The sequence below is a fragment of the Pteropus medius genome, unplaced genomic scaffold, assembly GCF_902729225.1.
Source record: "Pteropus medius unplaced genomic scaffold, Ma_sr-lr_union100, whole genome shotgun sequence".
In the NCBI taxonomy this organism is placed as follows: Eukaryota; Metazoa; Chordata; class Mammalia; order Chiroptera; family Pteropodidae; genus Pteropus; species Pteropus medius.
In genome coordinates, this window is record NW_024351733.1 from 2,643,487 (window position 1) to 2,661,850 (window position 18,364).

At 34.9% G+C, this 18,364-nt stretch overlaps 1 protein-coding gene across 1 annotated transcript in view; it reads left to right on the forward strand.

The window, feature by feature from the left end:
• The window catches only part of DMD (dystrophin), a 1,897,222-nt gene that overhangs the window by 1,219,384 nt on the left and 659,474 nt on the right, over window positions 1-18,364 (forward strand). Inside the window, 1 exon segment of the mRNA XM_039846417.1 lies at window positions 5,133-5,297. Coding sequence (XP_039702351.1) covers window positions 5,133-5,297 — 165 coding nt within the window.

Here is an 18,364-nt window from a genome sequence, read left to right on the forward strand (position 1 = left end):
ATTTGGCTGAAAATGCTTTCTAGTCCCTGCTCCTTTTCTTCACCTCGGATAATGCCCATTATTCTTATATTTCCTCTCCTGATGGTATCAGCTAATTCTTGTATTTCTTTTTCATATTTTTTCATTCTTTGATTTCTCTCTTCTTCCTTCTGATTTATTTCTAGATTTCTGTCTTCGAGATCACTGATCCTTTTCTCCATTTGGTCATCTCTATTTCCCAAGCTTGTTATTTCATTTTTCTACTCTTACAGTGTTTTTGTTTGTTTGTTTTTTGTTTGTTTGTTTGTTTGTTTGTTTATCTCCAGAAGATCTATTCTGTTCTTTTTGAAGGTTTCAATTTCCTTGCTATGCTTATCTAGTTGTTTTTTCAGTTCCTGAAATTGTTGATATGACTCGTTTCAGAACTCAACGAGTTTTTTCAGAAGTACCACCCTGAATTCTCTGTCATTTAAGTTGCATATTTCTATGTCTGTAAGCTTATTTTCTGGAGATTTCCCTTTTTCTTTCTGCGACACCCTGTCACCTTGGTTGTTCGTGGTGTTTAATAGACTATTTCTCCACCTGGGTATTAATGGAACTGTATTCTGCTGTTTTTCCAGAAAGAAAATTTATTATATAAAGGTTTCTCTTTTGCCTGCTGCAAAGAAGGCACTTTTCTTTTGGTTTCCAGTAGGTGACGACGAAGCCTCTTGGATCCTTGCTTTACATAAAGCCTAAATAATGCCTTTTTAATTTTCTTGTAGATATTTAATCATGCTCACTACCCTCAGTTTCAGTCCCTATCAGTGTCAGCAACAGTCTTGGCAGGGTTTGCTCAGATTTCCCGGGGGCTCTGTAGTGATCAGTCTCAGAGGGCACGGGCGGAGGGGCCCTCTGGATTGGGAATTGAGTGCTATGGCTCAACCTCAGTTTTGCAACTGCAGCTGGTAAAAATCAACTGTTGTTTCTCTCCAATCCTGTCCCACTTCTCTGCTTTCTGTCCTGATGACTTGGCCCTGCTGTCGGCTGTGTAAAACTCACAGTACTTCCAGGCAGGGCTGTTCAGGGAAGTCGCTGCACCTTCTCCCTTCCGCCTTCTCCTGCAGGGAGTTCCAGAGGCTACAAGAGGCAGCTTCTTTATTTCTCCCAGTCCACCACCCGACACCCAGGGTTCTGACCTGTGGTAGCTCTTATGTGCAGATTCCACGCTCAGATGTGCTGATGTTCAATTTGGGTGTTTTTTGTTGAGTTTTAAATGTTCAGCTTATTGTTGTTTCAAGTGGAGAGATCTGAGGATGTTTCTCACTCCACCATATTTCCCAGAATCCTCTATATTCATATTTTGATAAGACTATGAAGTAGTAAATATAATACTAAATTATTTTAAAATATATAGAAACTGACATAAAACTTACTCTTATTCTGTACCATAAATTATTTACATCTTCATTTTTTCCCATGAAGTATGTAGGAGAAGCCATCAATTCCTGAAGAGTGTTTTGAAGGGAGGGAGCACGAAAATTATGTGTTAGATGGTCTCAAATTCAGTGCTACCATTAACTAAGCAATATTGTTATAGGAAAATAATTAGAAGATTTTTGACTGATGGCTTTAAACATGTTATATGTTATTATTAATGATTTGTCATTAAAATATGTAAAATTTAATTTCTCACCACTATTTTTTGGTATGAAGCAAAAAAGCTAGTAAGTTTTCTTTCCAAATTAATATGCCTTTGCAAAAGTAACTCATTTATATTTTTCAAAAATTAAAAAATATAGTGGAAAATCTTCCACCTCATCTACCATCTGCCCTACCATCACCAAACAATGATTTCAGTTTTAGAAATTTATCTACAAGATACATTCCTAAAAGTAAAAGTTCTCTATCAAAGTTTACATGTGTTTTATAGATATTGCCAAATTATCTTCTGCAAGGGGCACACTAGTGTGTACAACCCATTGAACATGTATTGAAGTCTGTATTTTCACCAACCTTGGAAGCATAGTGTGTTTTCAAACTTGGATTTTTGTCAGTGCAATAAATGAAATTTTCAGACCTCTCATTATGGACAAGGCTTAGCTTCTGTTTGTATGTTTAAAATCCATTGGTGTTCTTTGTGTGTGTGTGTGTGAACTGTCCTTAACTTTTGTCAAATTTTCTTTTGGGTTGTTGACCTTTTTCTTATTAATTGGCAGAAGCTCTCTTATGTGTTAGGAAATTTAGTCCCTTATCTGAGAAGTGAGTCACAAATTTTTTTTTTCACAATTTGTTATTTGTCCTTTGACTTTGCTTTTAGTTTTCTTTGCCATGCAGAAGTTTCTGATGCTTATGTAGTCCAATTTACTAACATTTTTGTATGTTAATTAAAGCTGTTTAACAAGAATATAAAGTTATATTTTTAAGTCGTTCACTACTCTGGACATGTATTGCTTCTTATATTAAAAAAGAGAAGTTAATTTCAATTTGGAAAATGTTCGTCTTCCATTCAACAGCTGTTTATTGAAAGTCTATCATGTGTAAAAACCCAGTTATCCAGAAATTAAAATTCAGTGAGAAAGGTCAATGTAAATAACAACTTAAACAGTGTACGGTAAATGCTATTGTGGGGGAATCCCAAGGTCTGTGAGGCTATACCGAATGCAGATGTCATAACTAATCTGAAAACTACTTGTGCCCCACAATCTCTTTATATGGTATCATTTAATAATTCCAGATATCAGCCAAATCTCACCAAATGCACTGTTTTCTGTCAAGGATTGTTCTGTTTCTAAAACCAGGAAGCAATGGGTAGATTGAATGAGCCAACTATCTTAGTTAAAAGTTACACATATTACAGATTTCTGTAGTTATATATAAAGCCTATATGAAACACAAAATATTTTGTGATCATATATAAATGAGTCCATAGTTTGATTTAAGAGATTCTAAGAAAATATGATGGCTATTATCTCCAGTAGCCTCTGAATCTAGAGGCTCTTACATGTTATAAGTTGAAGCTGTAAAATTATTTTTAAATGTACTGTGAATATGAAATGATCCAATAAAAGTAAACTATTTACCTCCTTAAAAATGTTGAGAAAGATAAATTAAGGGTATTATTAGGTTATATATTATATACATGGAATTACATTTGTGATATCAACTATCTCACACACGCACACATTCACACACTTACATATATACACACATATATAAATATAGTTCAGCACCATAGATGTCTATTTATGGGTCAGAATTTATGAAATGCAAATAGGCATTTGTCTAGTACTTTGTTTACTTAGCTTTATAGCAGGATACAAGTCAGAGAAAGCAGTATAGAACCATGATTCATTATTCCTGGGCAAACATTCCACGCTACTCACACACATTGCTTCTTTTGACTCCTCACCCTCACAGGGAAAGTCTGCCAGGAATGAAAACCAAGGTTTGTTCAGGTCATCATATAGAAGGCACAACCTCTATTTCCCTTCCACATTTTACATCATTTTAATCATATAGACGAAAGGTCTATATTCTACCTCACAGATCCACATCTAGATATAGATTCATACAACAAACAAGGCAGCCCAACATATCCTTTCATCTTAAAGTTAATGTTGAAAGGAAAAATCACTGTGAGAGCCTAGGGTCAGGCCCACACTACATTGGCACAGGCTGGATGTTAACCCATTGCTCATGCATCCACATGCATTTTTGCAATACATATAATTGTATTTACAGTATATTTCAAAATGCATATTGTTTACATGTAATAAGAGTTTATGTAAAATTCCTTCCCCTATAAAGTAATTGACTGGTTACTTTGTCCATTAATGGATATCCTTTTTACCCCAACTGTTGAGTCCAATTAAAAAATATAATGTTCAATATATTAGTTCTTCTAAAAGTATCTAAAGCAATTGTTCCAAAGTGTGGGGCACTGTTTAGATAATGCACTAATATATTGGTATGTTTATTTAGTTTTCCTTAAAAATATTCTCTATTATTATTCATAGTAACATGATAATATTATATAACATATATATAATGTTTGTGTTCATATTACAATGTAATGTTATGTTTATATCATTAGAATAGTATTATTAACATCATCATAAAGACTTGCCATTGCAGGTTCACGTTCTTTATTTCTGTGTACCTGTTTTAGTCTTTGATAGTCTGAAGAAAAAGAGTTTACTCTTATTGTCTTTCTACTTATACTTGAGCCGAAGCGATAATCATTAACATTTAATGACTTTATTGTCATATACTACTATGGATAGCATTGCTCTAAGCTATTTACATGTATTACTTTATTTAATCCTCACAGTGACCCTATGAAGCAGGTACTATCATTGCCCTCATTCTATAGAGAAGGCACTGAGAATTAAAGAACTTGAGTAAATAAAGTACCAGGCAAGTGCTAGAACCAGGATTTAAAAAGAAGCAACCTAATTCTAGACCCCCCACAATGTTGAACAGTTATTTTATATTCTCAACCACAGTAACATCATCCATTTGAAAAATTGGGATCATGATAGTATGTATATCATAGTGTTGTTAGGTAGATTAAAGAAAGCAATAAATGTGAAATGTCCATACATGATGCTTGGCACATTGTAAGCCCTTAATAAAAATAACCTGTAATCATTCTCTTATATTTCACTCTAATCCAAATATTGTTTTGTACTTTTTCTTCCAATCTTCTGATTCAGTTTTATTTGGTTATACTAAGGCCCATAAACTATAGCTCACAAAAATGCTTACCCCACCAAGTTTCTTGGTACATGAAAGAATTTACTCATATAATTTTTCTTAACATAAAAGAATGTTAGAAGTAATGTTTAATAAGTGAGTTTAAGTAAAGAATAAGTGAAATTAAGTAAAGAATACACTTCTTTTATTGGTTGGAGTTGAGTTTCATTTGGGTGTGTGTTTTGAATTTCCAGGGCTTATTGTCTTTAAAACATAGAATTTGAGGAAAGACTATTAATCGGTAATTTGTAATACATAAATTAAATCTTAACATGTAACACATATGAGTAATCACTATCATGCTGTTAAAATACCAAATACAGTAAATTTCCATAATGTTTTATAACAAATAACTTTTGAAAATATTTCTTTTTCCATTTTTATTTAAACTATGAGAATATTTTTTTTCCTTGCAGGTTTCTAGATATTTACCTGAGAAACAAAGAGAAATTGAGGCTCACGTAAAAGACCTTGGACAGCTTGAAGATCAATTAAATCATCTGCTTCTGTGGCTGTCTCCTATTAGGAATCAGTTGGAAGTTTACAATCAACCAAATCAAACAGGACCATTTGATATTAAGGTAGGGACTTTTTGCTTTAAATATTATTTTCCAAAAGAATGGAAATATCACTGAACTAAGTTTCTAATTTGTTATCATCATTATTATTGTTGTTATAATGTTGGTGGTGGTGGTTGTTGTTATTTGACTAGCATTTTCTGTTCTTCCAGCATTTACTAGCAATAATGTAGTTACTAAACTCATATCACTAGAATGCCGTCATCATATTTGCTACTACAATCCATTTTCCATTCCTACTTTAATTGTACTTATATATTTGTAGACTCCTTATCTAAAACTGAAGTTATTTAGGAGATTAGGTACCCGCAAAATAAAGGCTCTTCAGTAGATGTTTATAAAACTCTCTCAGACTAACTCCAGTTTATCTTTCTCACCTCCTATTCTGACAACAACCTCTCCTTAATATTCTAGCCATAACAAATTTTATGTTATCTTTGTATACATGTGGTTTTATATCATGACTCTGTTCTTGATCTCTTTCTTTAAATGACTTCTTTTTCCTTTTGTCTCATGATGAGTTTTCCTCTATCCTTCAAAACTGAATTCAGTGTGATTGCTTCTTCAAACATTTCTTCCATACCCCAAGTAGAGTTAAAAAACCCTCCCTTTTAGGCCTTCTTATAAACCTCTGTATTCATCTCCTATGGCCTTGGTGTAATTTACACTTAAAATTTACAGACCTGAGTACCTCAGCACACTATTCTTTGAATGCAAAGAGCATCTTCTTAATTATCTTCCTTATCCCACTTATTTCTAAATACCTCCATCTTAGGGCTCAGTATATGGTGGGTGCTTGTTAGTATTTTTCAGTCAATGAATAAAGACGGTAAAAAGACACCGAGAATGCTAATGAGATGCTGCAAATAAGCCTAGAGCTCCAGACAAACATGCTAATAGGACACCACCATCTCCTTTTTTTAGTGTCCCTGTACACATCTATTATTCCTATCTTCTCTCCCTTCCCAGGATCATATTCTAAGGACTTGTCCCAACACAATACCCTGTTTTGCATCTCCTATGGGCCAACAACATTCAATAGCCAATCATATAAACCAATTCAATTGAAAGCACAACCTATTAATTAATGTAATGATGGGCAATTTCATACTAAACAAGTAACATCTTTAAGTAAACTTTATCTTTGAATTCATTGAACCAAAATATTCAATTTATTTACCTTCCAGGATTAAAACGACCTATTTTTATTTAGTTGCTGTTTTGCTAGGAAACAAGTCAAGGACATAAGGAAGTGTGAGGATTTTCTAGAGAAGAAAAGTGAAACTTGAGGAAAGATGGGCTTGAATGAGGATAAGGAGAGAAAGATAGAGAGAGAATGCTTTGATATAACTAAAATGAGTTATGTTTGCAAAGTGCACTCCACTACTTTTACCCTACCTCTTCCTCATGTTTATATCTACCATTCTGGTACCTACCCCCAAGAGCACATGACAGTATGTAAGTCACAGCTATATATCATTTCGTCAGTGCAAAACTCAGGCTGCTCAACAAGTAGGATGGTCTTGGGTTCAGTCTGATGATTTAATTTGCTGATTAAATTCAGCAAATTAAATTAGCTTTAAGAAAATATTCAGGGCAGGTAACAACTCAACCTGCACAGTGATGGCACACTGGAGGTCTTAACACCAAGACGTGGCTTATGATGCACTAGTCACCATGCATTTAGGTTATGTGCAGTCACAAAGATAAAACTAGGTGAGTGCAAAGCCACACATCCTTGTTTTGGGAAGCCATCAGTTCTGGGATCCATTTAGTTTTTCCGCCTAACTATTACATAGTATCCTCAGAGGTATTTAATAAGCACACTTTCTCCAGTGCAACTGTATCTCATCAATACTGATTTTTCATTAGTCGATAAATAATTTCAACAAAGAAGTAATATTACTTGGTCCAATAAACAATAACCTCAGCCAGATTCTCAATTATTTTGGATCTGATATATTCTTAAATATTCTTGATTTGGTATTGCAAAGAGAAAAGGCCATAAATTCTTTGTTCTCAACCAGAAATAGCATTTTGGAACTCACAGATAAAAGCACAATTTCTTTACTTTTAAACATAATCTTCAGTTAAAATGTGCTTCTTCATTAAAATGATAAAAAAAAAAAAAGATATACACGATATGAGCTATCTCTGTGCATGGAATATATTTAAGAGAAACAATAAAGTCCACTGATACAAATAACTGTTGTTGACTCAAACAAAGTGACTTTAGTCCCAGTCTGTGCCCCTAGAATGATTCTCAAATACTGAAAACTTTCATTGGGCTTTTGTCCATGGCCCATAGGTTCCTGCCAAATGGGTTCCTGCCGTTTGGAATGAAAGCCACTCTCAGTTGTGTTAATCACTTTCCTTTTTCAAAGCTACAAGTCACCACTCTCAATGCTGTGTGTAGTTTCAGAAAATCATGATATTTGCCTCCTGCAGCTTGGTTTAACTCACTGAGGGGAGAGGCAGCTGCCTTTTTTCTGGCAGTAAAACTCCTTGGCTTCAGTCCTCTATGCATATTCTGAGTTTATCATCTCTGGAGTGCAGGTTTCAAATATATTCCTTTAGCTTTTTTCTTCTGCTTATGGCTGTATCCAAAGCAAAAATAAAAATAAAAATAAATAACCCTAAAATCACATAAGATGACTTCAGAGATTTCCCCCATAATTCTCAGACCCCTAGCTTATAATCAGAAAATAGTGACCTGTGTGAATAATTGACTAACTTACCTAGTTCTTTATCCTTCTGTGTCTAGCTTCTATCTATAGTCATTGTCTAATAAATGATTGATTCATATTGCACAGTTCTTCTAAGATATGTGATTTTAGTCTATACAGTCTGCTATAGCCTTCTGCTTAAAGAGATTCAATGTTTTCCAGTTAAAAGATGGGAAAATGGACCTCGCTTTACTTTAAACCACTGAAAACCAAAAAAAAAAAGGAAAAACTTTTTAAGCAATTTTGAGGACATGACCATTTTTAACGCACAGAAACACCTTTTAAAAATCTGAGAAATGAGTTAATGAAAAGAAAGTCGATATACAAGCTGCCCCCATTTCCTAAATTTAAACATATGGTTTTTTGATCTGGCCATTGTGGCCATAGCTACCCCCGAAACAAAGGACCTAAGGTCTTGCCATCCAGATCATTTGTTTTCCCTAGTCAAACTGTGAGCACCTGTTAGAAAAATATGTAATACCCACTGTGAGCCTCAGTTTTGTCTGCTTGGCACTTCGTGATTATTGATGAAATGCAGCTAGCTGTGTAATGAAACCCAAGTTAAAAAAAAAAAGCCTTAAGGCTGTGTTCTAATACATTGTTTATGTTGGAGTGAAAATTGACTGCACATCGCTTGGTATGTGCAATTTACTCCCAAAATATTCCTATTCAGGAACTCCTGCAAATAGCAATATTCATCTTGAAAATCACCTCGCAAAACCCTTAGCAAGCTGAGAAACATAATCAATGAGATCGTGATATAGCGGGTGAAAATTAGGCGTAATCACAGCCCTTTCCCATCAGTCAGCCCACCAGAAGGCATGCCTTTGAATTTTGGTTTCAAATGTACTCTCTCAATTTAGACATAAAATATGTTGATTTCAGATTTCAGAAATGATAATTGAATGCTAAGACCCAGGGACCAGTTAAAATTTCTATAAAAGGTCTTATGTTTTTAATCTTTAATTAATGTTTTCAGTAATGAGCTGCAGGTATACTATTTATCTGACATAAAACTGCCTGGCTACTGCTTTCCAAAGTTTTTATTAAAATACAGATAAGGGAAAACACATAATTTTATGTTAAGTTTTACTGACTGAAATACTTTCATATTGATGAGAGGCAGGATTTTTTTTTCCTCTCCTCAAAAATGACTTTCCTTCTGTGTTCTATAAATAAACACAACATAGTACTCTACTGGCTCTTCCTTACCATGTAAGAAACTTAATTCCCCATAATGTCAAATCTACACTGAAAACTACCAAAGGATACAGTTATAGTGACTGAATGATAAAGTATCTGAACATGAAAATCCTTGTCTGCTTGCGTTCACGTTGCTGCGAGGATTGTCAAAGAAAAATTGCACTGGACAACTTAATAGACAAGGCAAGGAAGACTTTATTCAAGACTATTGCAATGGGGGAGAGATATTGAACTCATATCCGTGAAACAAAAGGCAGAAAGGATTTTAAGCATTGGGATAAGCTAGTGGAAGAGTACGAGAGAACAGAGATGAGGTTGGTTAGTGTGAGTAGGTCATCTGTGTTTGCTAATTGTCACCGAAGGTAGTCTACTGTATCCTTTCTAATGTTTACATTTCAAAAAGATGGCTCCCAGGTCCCTGAGAAAGATATTCCTGGGTTGTAGAAGATTTACCTCTCAAAGAGGCTGAGAAGGAATTTACATTTGCAAGTATTCTAAAGTAAATGTGCTAAGAAAAGAGGAGTCAGGCCTATAATGAGGAAGAAATTTGTCTAAATTTTAATCAAGCTAAGGAGAATGTTTAGACCATTTTTGTTGGTCTCCTCTTTTGTTAGAGGGAAACTAGGTTTTCTTTTAAACAACTTAGGAGAGCTAGTTCATGTAGTGCATTTCAGAAGCTATCTGTTGTTGAAGGACTAGTTGAACCGAATTTGAGACTTGGTAGTAGAAGATATTTGCTGAATGGTGTGAGCAATCAGGAATTTAATGAAGGAGATTTTTTTGGAGGCAAGAAGAAAAAAATATATTAATGGCTGGAGCAGAATATAAATCCAAGTTTCTGAGTGCAGAGGGTAGCCAATTAAGAAGATTCCTAGAGGTTAGATTACAAACATTTTTAAATGGTGGAGTGAGTATGGCAGTGGCCATTTGATGACAGTTGGAATGTTTTCAGTGACGGCACAGACATCAGAGAGATTTGGGGAAGATTGTCCACAGTCATGGCTATTTTCTGGACCAGAGCATGAAAGACGTGGTAATCAAGGTGAACTTCCTGAGTGTCGCACACAGCAGCAGCTCCAGGCATAAAAGTCATCCATACACAATCTACTGTGCCAATGACTACTTTGAAATGTATATATCAATTTGTCCAGCTTCAGCTCTTAGGGCTCCTTGACATCCCAGGGAGAAAATTCAACTACAAGACAATCTAGTCTGAATAAGGAAAATCAACTTTTAGTTCTCAGTAATGCCAAGTCAGGAGAATTGGAAAAAAATGGGAACTATTAGTGTGGGCAATTACAGTCAGATATTAAAGGATACTAGAAGAATCAAAAATTTGGTGAAAACTAACAAAATGTGTAAGAAGGCAAGATTCAGTCCAACTGACAAGTAGGTAAGAAAAATCATGTAGTTTACAAGGAAATGCAAAATGGATCAAAGGCAATGAACAGAACTAGAATCTAATAACCCACAAAGGTGTACTATAGTATAGTTTTCTATTGAAACATAAAATTTTTCTCTACAGTCACCTCCCATCTGACCAAGATATTCAAAATAAGATTATTCTTATTTACAAAAGAAGGCTGGGCTCTTTATTTACATGGGTGTAACAAGGATAATAGTTGACCACGCAGGCCTTTTAAGGTTTTTTTTTCCTGAAAGTTTTGATAAATAATCTCAGATTTGACTTTTAAAAGCCTTAAGAGGTTAGAAAGCCAAGCCAAGATATTGCCATCAATTTCACCTGCAGTACCTATAGACTTGGGTAAATTCTTCTATTCTCAAAGGCCTCAAAATAGCCAAAGGTTTCCTCAGCATACCAGACAGTGACCTTCCTTATTCACCTGTAAGTCTGGACATCCTGTCAGCCAGGTAGGTACCAGACCAGTTTTCTCAAAAAGGCTTATTTGTAAGCATTGTCTCTAAAATGTCAACTGTGTTTCCTTAAAACTGTCTGGTCAGATCTAATTCTATTCACATAATTCTCAAATACGACATTCCAGTCAAAGCCTTGGTATATAACTAATTTTCTCAATTATGTCCTGGTACGAGAAGGACAGATTCTTATTGAAGCTATGCAGATAATTGTATCACCATGAAATTAAGAATACTCAATAAGAGTTTCTGAATTCTGGAGGGATCAAGCAGAGAGAAAAAGATAAATGTTTCATTTCTGTTTACAACGTATAGTCTACTAAATTTCCATGAGTTATAGACAGCTTAAGAAAGAAGAAGAGTCTCTTATATCAAGAAAATAGAACATTAAAGCATCAGCAGTGTTCCAAACAAAAGCCCTAATCATCCTTCATCAGTTCATTCATTTCTATGTAATTGATTCTTGTCCTGCATGATCTCAGGTTAGCAGTGTCATAAATCCATCAGCTTCTCCACTAGAAATCTGGAAATCCTGCTTCAGTCCAGTAGAATGGTCTCAAAGTTATTTAAGCAAAGATGTCAGAAGCCTGTGCCCTAGAGTACCAGTCCTTTCCATGGGTCTGTGAGATAGTCCATTTTTCTTGAAGACAAGCATTCTCACTTGTTGCTGATGGCAAGCACTTTCTGGGAAGCCTCGGAGTAAAACAATAACTATCTGTAAATGACAAAAGGCAGAGTTAAAGACCTGATGAAAATTCATATGATAGGAAAATTTGGTTGTTTCTGTGGCACAAAACATTTTAAAGTAATAACTGGAAATATGACTGATAACATTATACTGTTGTATAATATTAGGCAAAGCAGCACCAGGACATTTGCACAGCAGAAGCATAAGCAAATCATCCAATTACTGAAATATTTAAATGAATAATAACATTTGACCCATGCAAATATAACCTAAGGAAAGTTAAACAACTCTTCATATTTGATGATACTTTTCATACAACTCAACACATCAAATAAATCTAATTATTTTTAATATCTCTCTGTTTAGAAGGTGAGAGAACAAATCCTTTGAAATTTTCAGGTCAGGTTAAAATCAATATTTCATTTAGGATTTGATTTGTGGAAGTCAAAATATCAAATGTCAAAAATGCAAAAGGGTTTGAAAACTTGGTTAAATAGGATCATAGGTCACTGAAACAATGCTTGACTGCCTATTTAAGCAGTGACAATAAAATATTTCAAAAATAAATATAGGAGGTAATATGATTGTAAAAGACTTTGGCTCTTTCAAAAGTGAGATGACTTGGTCTTCTTAAATAATCAAGAACATGATAAAAATCGACATAAAACACAGGAAATTATTCTGGTAAGAACAGACCTATAATCCAAAAAATAAATTTGACATTTTAACAAAGAGCAAATTAAACTCTAGTTTTACAATAGCACACTGTTGATACTAAAGTTCGTTTTTACAAAGGTTATAAATCTATCCAACCACAGCCAGCTCTGACCACGTGACATAAAATTCCTTTTCTACAAACTTTCTACAACTTTCTATATTCATTCAGATTTTGTCCTACACTTTTCTTCCTTCTGAGACAACTAGGTATTTTACCTTAGGACAGAATTTCTTTCTTCTTGCTTAAAAAAACATGCTACACATCTTGCATATGTTATATACAGAGTTGTTTCTCTTTGACCTTCTTATTTCTAACTTTTTTATTGATTATAGTTTTTAACCATTAGTAACTTTTTACAGAGAAAACTAGGAAGCAGATATAGGTGAACTGTCATATACGAGCATTTTGTAGCAGACTAGCAAAGTTTATGAAAATAAGTTAAGGTCACCTGCTCAATACGAGGGCTAAAACGTCCCACTAATATTTGTGGAGGAGACTTTTAAGATTTTCTTTGGATATAATATGTAATTTCATGGATGCTGTGGACTAAAATTTAGGTGAGCGACTGAGGCTATACCAAGGGGCTATCTTGGTGTCATCAAAGCTCATCTGAATATATAAAATTTCCAGTTTGTTTCCAAGAAGCCTTTTCAACTTGGAAAGTTGGTTACTTTTAGGGTTCTTTTGTCCCTTGAGAGCCTCCTACAAGTGCAGGGAGCATAAAGCTCAAGTGACTATAGGGAGTTTAGGTGCTAGAGTAGAAAGAAAAAGGCCCAGCAGTGGTAATCAGAGGAATGGAAGAGATAAAGGATTCAAAAAGAGGATATACCAAAGGATTCCAGGGAAGATCAAGGGCGATAAAAGGATGGTATAGCAGAGGTGATAGGAAGCAAGAGGTCTTAGATGAGCCAGTTTAAAAAGATCTTAAGTTTCCCAAAGAGACCATTGAAATTCTAAATGATCTTTAGTAAAATCCTGCCAACAAGGAGGTAAACAGACAACTAGCTCTACAGTAGTAGTCTTCAGAGAAGGAGAATCTGAAGAGTGAGAATTTCCCATGGGGAAGGGAGAAACCAAAGTAACACCAACAAAGAAAACTCAAATGAGATCTCTATAGAGAAAGAGTACTATAAATACCAACAAACTGAAGTCCACCAAATGAGGTTTTTCTCAGTTCTAAACCAACGGTAGCTTTCAAACAAAGAAATCTGGGACTCTCTAACCCAGCCTTAATAGTATACTCAGAATCCTAAGGATCAAAATCTGTCCTGTACCATTCTTCCAACTAAACATCCAACTAAACTGGATGTTTAGTTGGATTCACCAATGGATCCAGTCAGTCAGTCGGGTATATGATCATTATTCACAAAATAAGTTTTTCAGAGGTCAATGTCATCGAGTTCACTGTTTGAAATAAGATAATTCACATCCAAATAGCTACTCCTTTAGATGTGTACTACCTCAGGTTAAACCAAGAGATCTGATTTTATTTGTTTTTTTTTTTTTATTTTTTTTATTTTTTAAGGGCTAGTGTTGAGGAGGTAAGAAACAGAGAAGAGGATACTGACCTCTTTTGTCTTAATCTTCTAATCCTAAAAAAAAGTTTCAGTATTTTTTGTTAGCTATGAAAATGTTTCTGTGGAATGTGTACTAAAAATAGTGGATGAAAGTTATCGGACAAAAAGTCACAATATTTTTATTTACCATGCAACTAGGCAGAGTTTATTGAAAATTAAAATCTCCCCTGAGTTTAGGTTGGTTCTGGACAAAAGGATAATTCTGGCTTTTGTAATACCTTGAAGATAGTTGAAGTTTCGGGATCAGTGGAATTAGGCATCTATTGTCTCTTTGAACACTAGGGGGTCATAATCCTTCCTCTTATTTTCCACCCCCTCTACTGAACTCTAAAAACCATTACTGGATTGAGGAAGCGTGACAATAGGGAGAGAAGCAAAAAGATCCAAGTTTAAATCCCAGATCTGACACTTACTGGCTTTATGACATTGTTTAACTCACTAACCTGACTTCCTTCCTCATTAAAAATGAAAAATTTAGCCAATTATCCTGGAACTCTATTGGAATAAGGTAAAACTAAGTTGGGGAAACATTTTCCTAAGGCAATAGAAAGATATGATAAACAGGACCTTTCTTGTAGCTTGAATTTTGATAAGAGCCCCTAGGAAGAAAACTTAAGCTTGCAGAATACCCTTATTTTCAAAAGAAAGCAGCACGTTGCTACCAGAAAACCACTCCAAGAAAGATTGCAGATAGTCATGAGATTTTCATCTTGGACAACACCAAATTTCCCATATATGGAGAAGATTATAAACTTGAGAAGAGTTTCTTGAATTGAGAATTCCTGGAACAGAGAGTTGAGGTAGGACTAACACTTTGTTGGCCAAGAGGAAACTGGAATGGCTTTTACAGTTCCCTTCTTCACAAGGAAGGGGAGGAGAGTGCTTTTCCTCCTCCTCTGCCATGCCAAGGAAGAGGGCTCCAAAAGAACCTCCATTACAGTGGTAGTCAGACCACTCTTATAAAACTCTCATAATAGTTTAAAGAACTGAGTATGCTCTTGCACATTTTAAGGTCATCATCTATTTTCTCCCCTGGCATATTGTAAATATTGACATTTAAAAGTGTTGTTACATTACTCTTTTGAATGTATCCAGTGAAATCCAAATACCATAGCAATATGATCTCGACCATCATCTCTTTAAAACTACATGAAACAAGCTCATCTTTAATAAATAGAAGTTTCATATCATTCCTCTTTCTTCTTTAAATCATATTTCCATTCCACTTCCCTAAAGAATTATATCTTAATGTAATATATATTTATGCTATAAAGTTTTTTTTATTAACCACTCTATCATACTTCTGCATGACAAGTATATCTATGTGGATTTAAATTCAATTTTTAAAAGCAATTTTCTATGACTATAAGGCTCTAAGTATTTTTTAAATCATTTAGATTGAGTTATATCTATAATTATTAATACTAAATATACCTAGTAATAACCAAATTACCTAAATATAAGGAACTTTCAATAAATAATTATTGAGCATACTCAGATTTTTATTGACAGTGAATCTATTAATGAGATGGATGGGTATATGCTTAATGGTACTTTGATTAAAAGAGTATTTCAGTTATCAATATTTTGGATTGTATTTTGATTTGGCATAAAGGTGTCTGGGGTCCAATACATCCCTGGGATACATTAGAGGAGGCATGCTTTTATTTTGTAAAGTTAGAGAATGGTTGTCATTAACCAAAAAATGAAATCAGAATGATGTGTGTACCAAAGGAACAAACCCAAGAAAAAAATCTCTTGTAGAAGCTGAGAATCTGGAAATTGATTCCATGAACACCATCTATGCCCCCATATTCCTTAAAAAGTCTTTCTGTACCTCAAGAGGCATATACCAGTCTGAAGATTGACATTCTAGGAGAGACGAGCATTCTATGAGGAGAGGGGCCATACAGTTCCTGGCTGGACACTTGTTAAGCCACCATAACACCACCAAGTTTATTTCACCCTAGTCCATGCCTTTGACCATTGCACACTTCCCTACTACAGCAATACTTGTATTACACTGTTGACTCACACTTAACCTACTAGTGTCAAAAATTGCCAGTTCCTTTTCACATTTGCTGCTTCTAGTTGACATTTCCTCCATCCTTCCCTGGTGTAGTCTACTTTTTTGGAATTAGACGTAGGGCTGTCGGCTCCTTCCTTGGACCTACTCAAGCTTATTCACCAGGATCCCTGAAGCTTAGATCCAATGCCTCCCATTTTCTGATCCAATCCTGACCAAAACAGAGAACAAGCAAGAAGCCCACTACCACTAGGGGACAGAATCTGCAGCTAGCGTTACTGCTCGGTGTATGGTTTCTGGTTCATCTTTGGTGATTTCAGTTTCTCCATTTTCACTGATCCTGTCTCCTACTCACAGCCTGCCATACTACCTTTCCCCTTTTTCTGCCCTCCAAGAAAACGTTTTCTTAACCTCAAACTACTTGAAACCTTAATAAATGTGTTAACCCATCAATTCAGTTGGTAGTAAAGATGTAGAGGGGGTGATCTTCAGGTCCTGATTCTATCACACAGTGTATTACAATCTCTTTGTTTCTTTTCAACTTCAGATATTATACATCTGCCTTCTATATAACTTTATCTATGTTGTGAAAAAAATTCTTAAGTAGACTGAATCCTAAGATGGAGCCCTTCAGTACGTCACTGGAAACCTTCCTCTATGTTGACATCAATTCAACCATCGATTTCCTTTGGCAAATGTTCAATTAATTGCCAAGCTCTAATTGTTTTATTTCCTACTCAGTTCATATTGTTTCATTTTTCCCACATTTTTATGGAGATTTTATCAAATATATTGCTGAAATGCACATAAATTTAATTTGCCTTTATCCCTGATCAACCTCTTTAGGCAGAAAAAGACATGAGGATAAGCTAATGAAATTTCTATTCATCTAATAAACTATTTATTAATTAACTACAATGCCCTACTATGTTAAGTGGCCCTCAGTGTCAATTTGCTTAGAGGTGAGTTGATGTATAAATATACCTCAGCGTACTACATGCAATCAATGCAGAAACATTTACAATGCAGTGTAGTGAGTACTCTTGTAGGATGCTGTGATAGCCCAAAAGAGAGATACCCAACCCGGCCAAGGTACTGTTTAGAGCACAGCTACTAAAGTGTGATTCCTAGTCCTACAGCAGCAGCAGCAATAGCAGCGTCACCTAGAAGTTTGTTAGAAATGCAAATCCTTGTGTTACTCCAGAGACCTCCCATATCAGAATAGATGGGAGTGAGATTCAAGAATCTCTGTTTTAACAAGCCCTCCAGAAAACACTTTTACTTACTAAAATTTGTAAATCTCTGGTCTCAAGAAAGCTCTCTAGAGGATATGATGCCTGAACTTGGTCTTTAAAAGTTGAGTGGGAATTGATAAAGTGAAATGTATGTAATGGAATGGAAAAGGGTTCCAGATACGGAAGAACAGATACAGGAGTGATTAATGACATGAAGTGTGGAAAGAAAAATATATTCAGTGATGACAAAGTGTAGCTCAGTTTTGGTGAGGTTTGATGCCCCTTTAAGGAGCTTAGACATTGCCTTTGAGAGATGTGGGTATCAATGAAGAGAGGTGACTGGCAAACTTCCAAATTTGAGGAATGTAGTACCAAAAAAGAGAATGTAGTCAGGAGATTACCTAGGTACTTGAGGAGAAGCAGGTGAGGACTAGGTGAGGACTTTGGTAATAAGGATGAAGAGGTGGAAATAATTTAAAGAACTGTTTTTCAGGTTGTTGCTGGTGACCTACTAATGAGTTATGAAATCAATGTAATAGGTAAAATGAAATAGAATAAGATAGTATACGGTACATAGAACACAGTACAAATTATCACATTATATTGCATATAGGATGGGTGAGTACTATCTTGTCAAATTTGTTTTTGTTTAGATTTTATTTTTCTAATTTTTTATTTTTTTTATTTTCAATTATAGTTGCCGTACAATATTATATTAGTTTCAGATGTACAAAAGTGACTATTCATTTATATAACCTACAAAGTGATTTCCCCGATAAATCCCGTACCCATCTGACACTGTACATAGTTATTACAGTATTATTGACTATATTCCTTATGCCCCACTTTACCATCTCCATGACTATTTTGTAACTACCAATTTGTACTTCTTAATCCTCTCCCCTTTTTCACCCACCCCCAACCCGCCCATCTGAAAACCTCAAAATGTTCTCTGTATCCATGAGTTTGTTTCTGTTTTATTTATTTAGTTTGTTCTTTAGATGCCACATGTAAGTTAAATC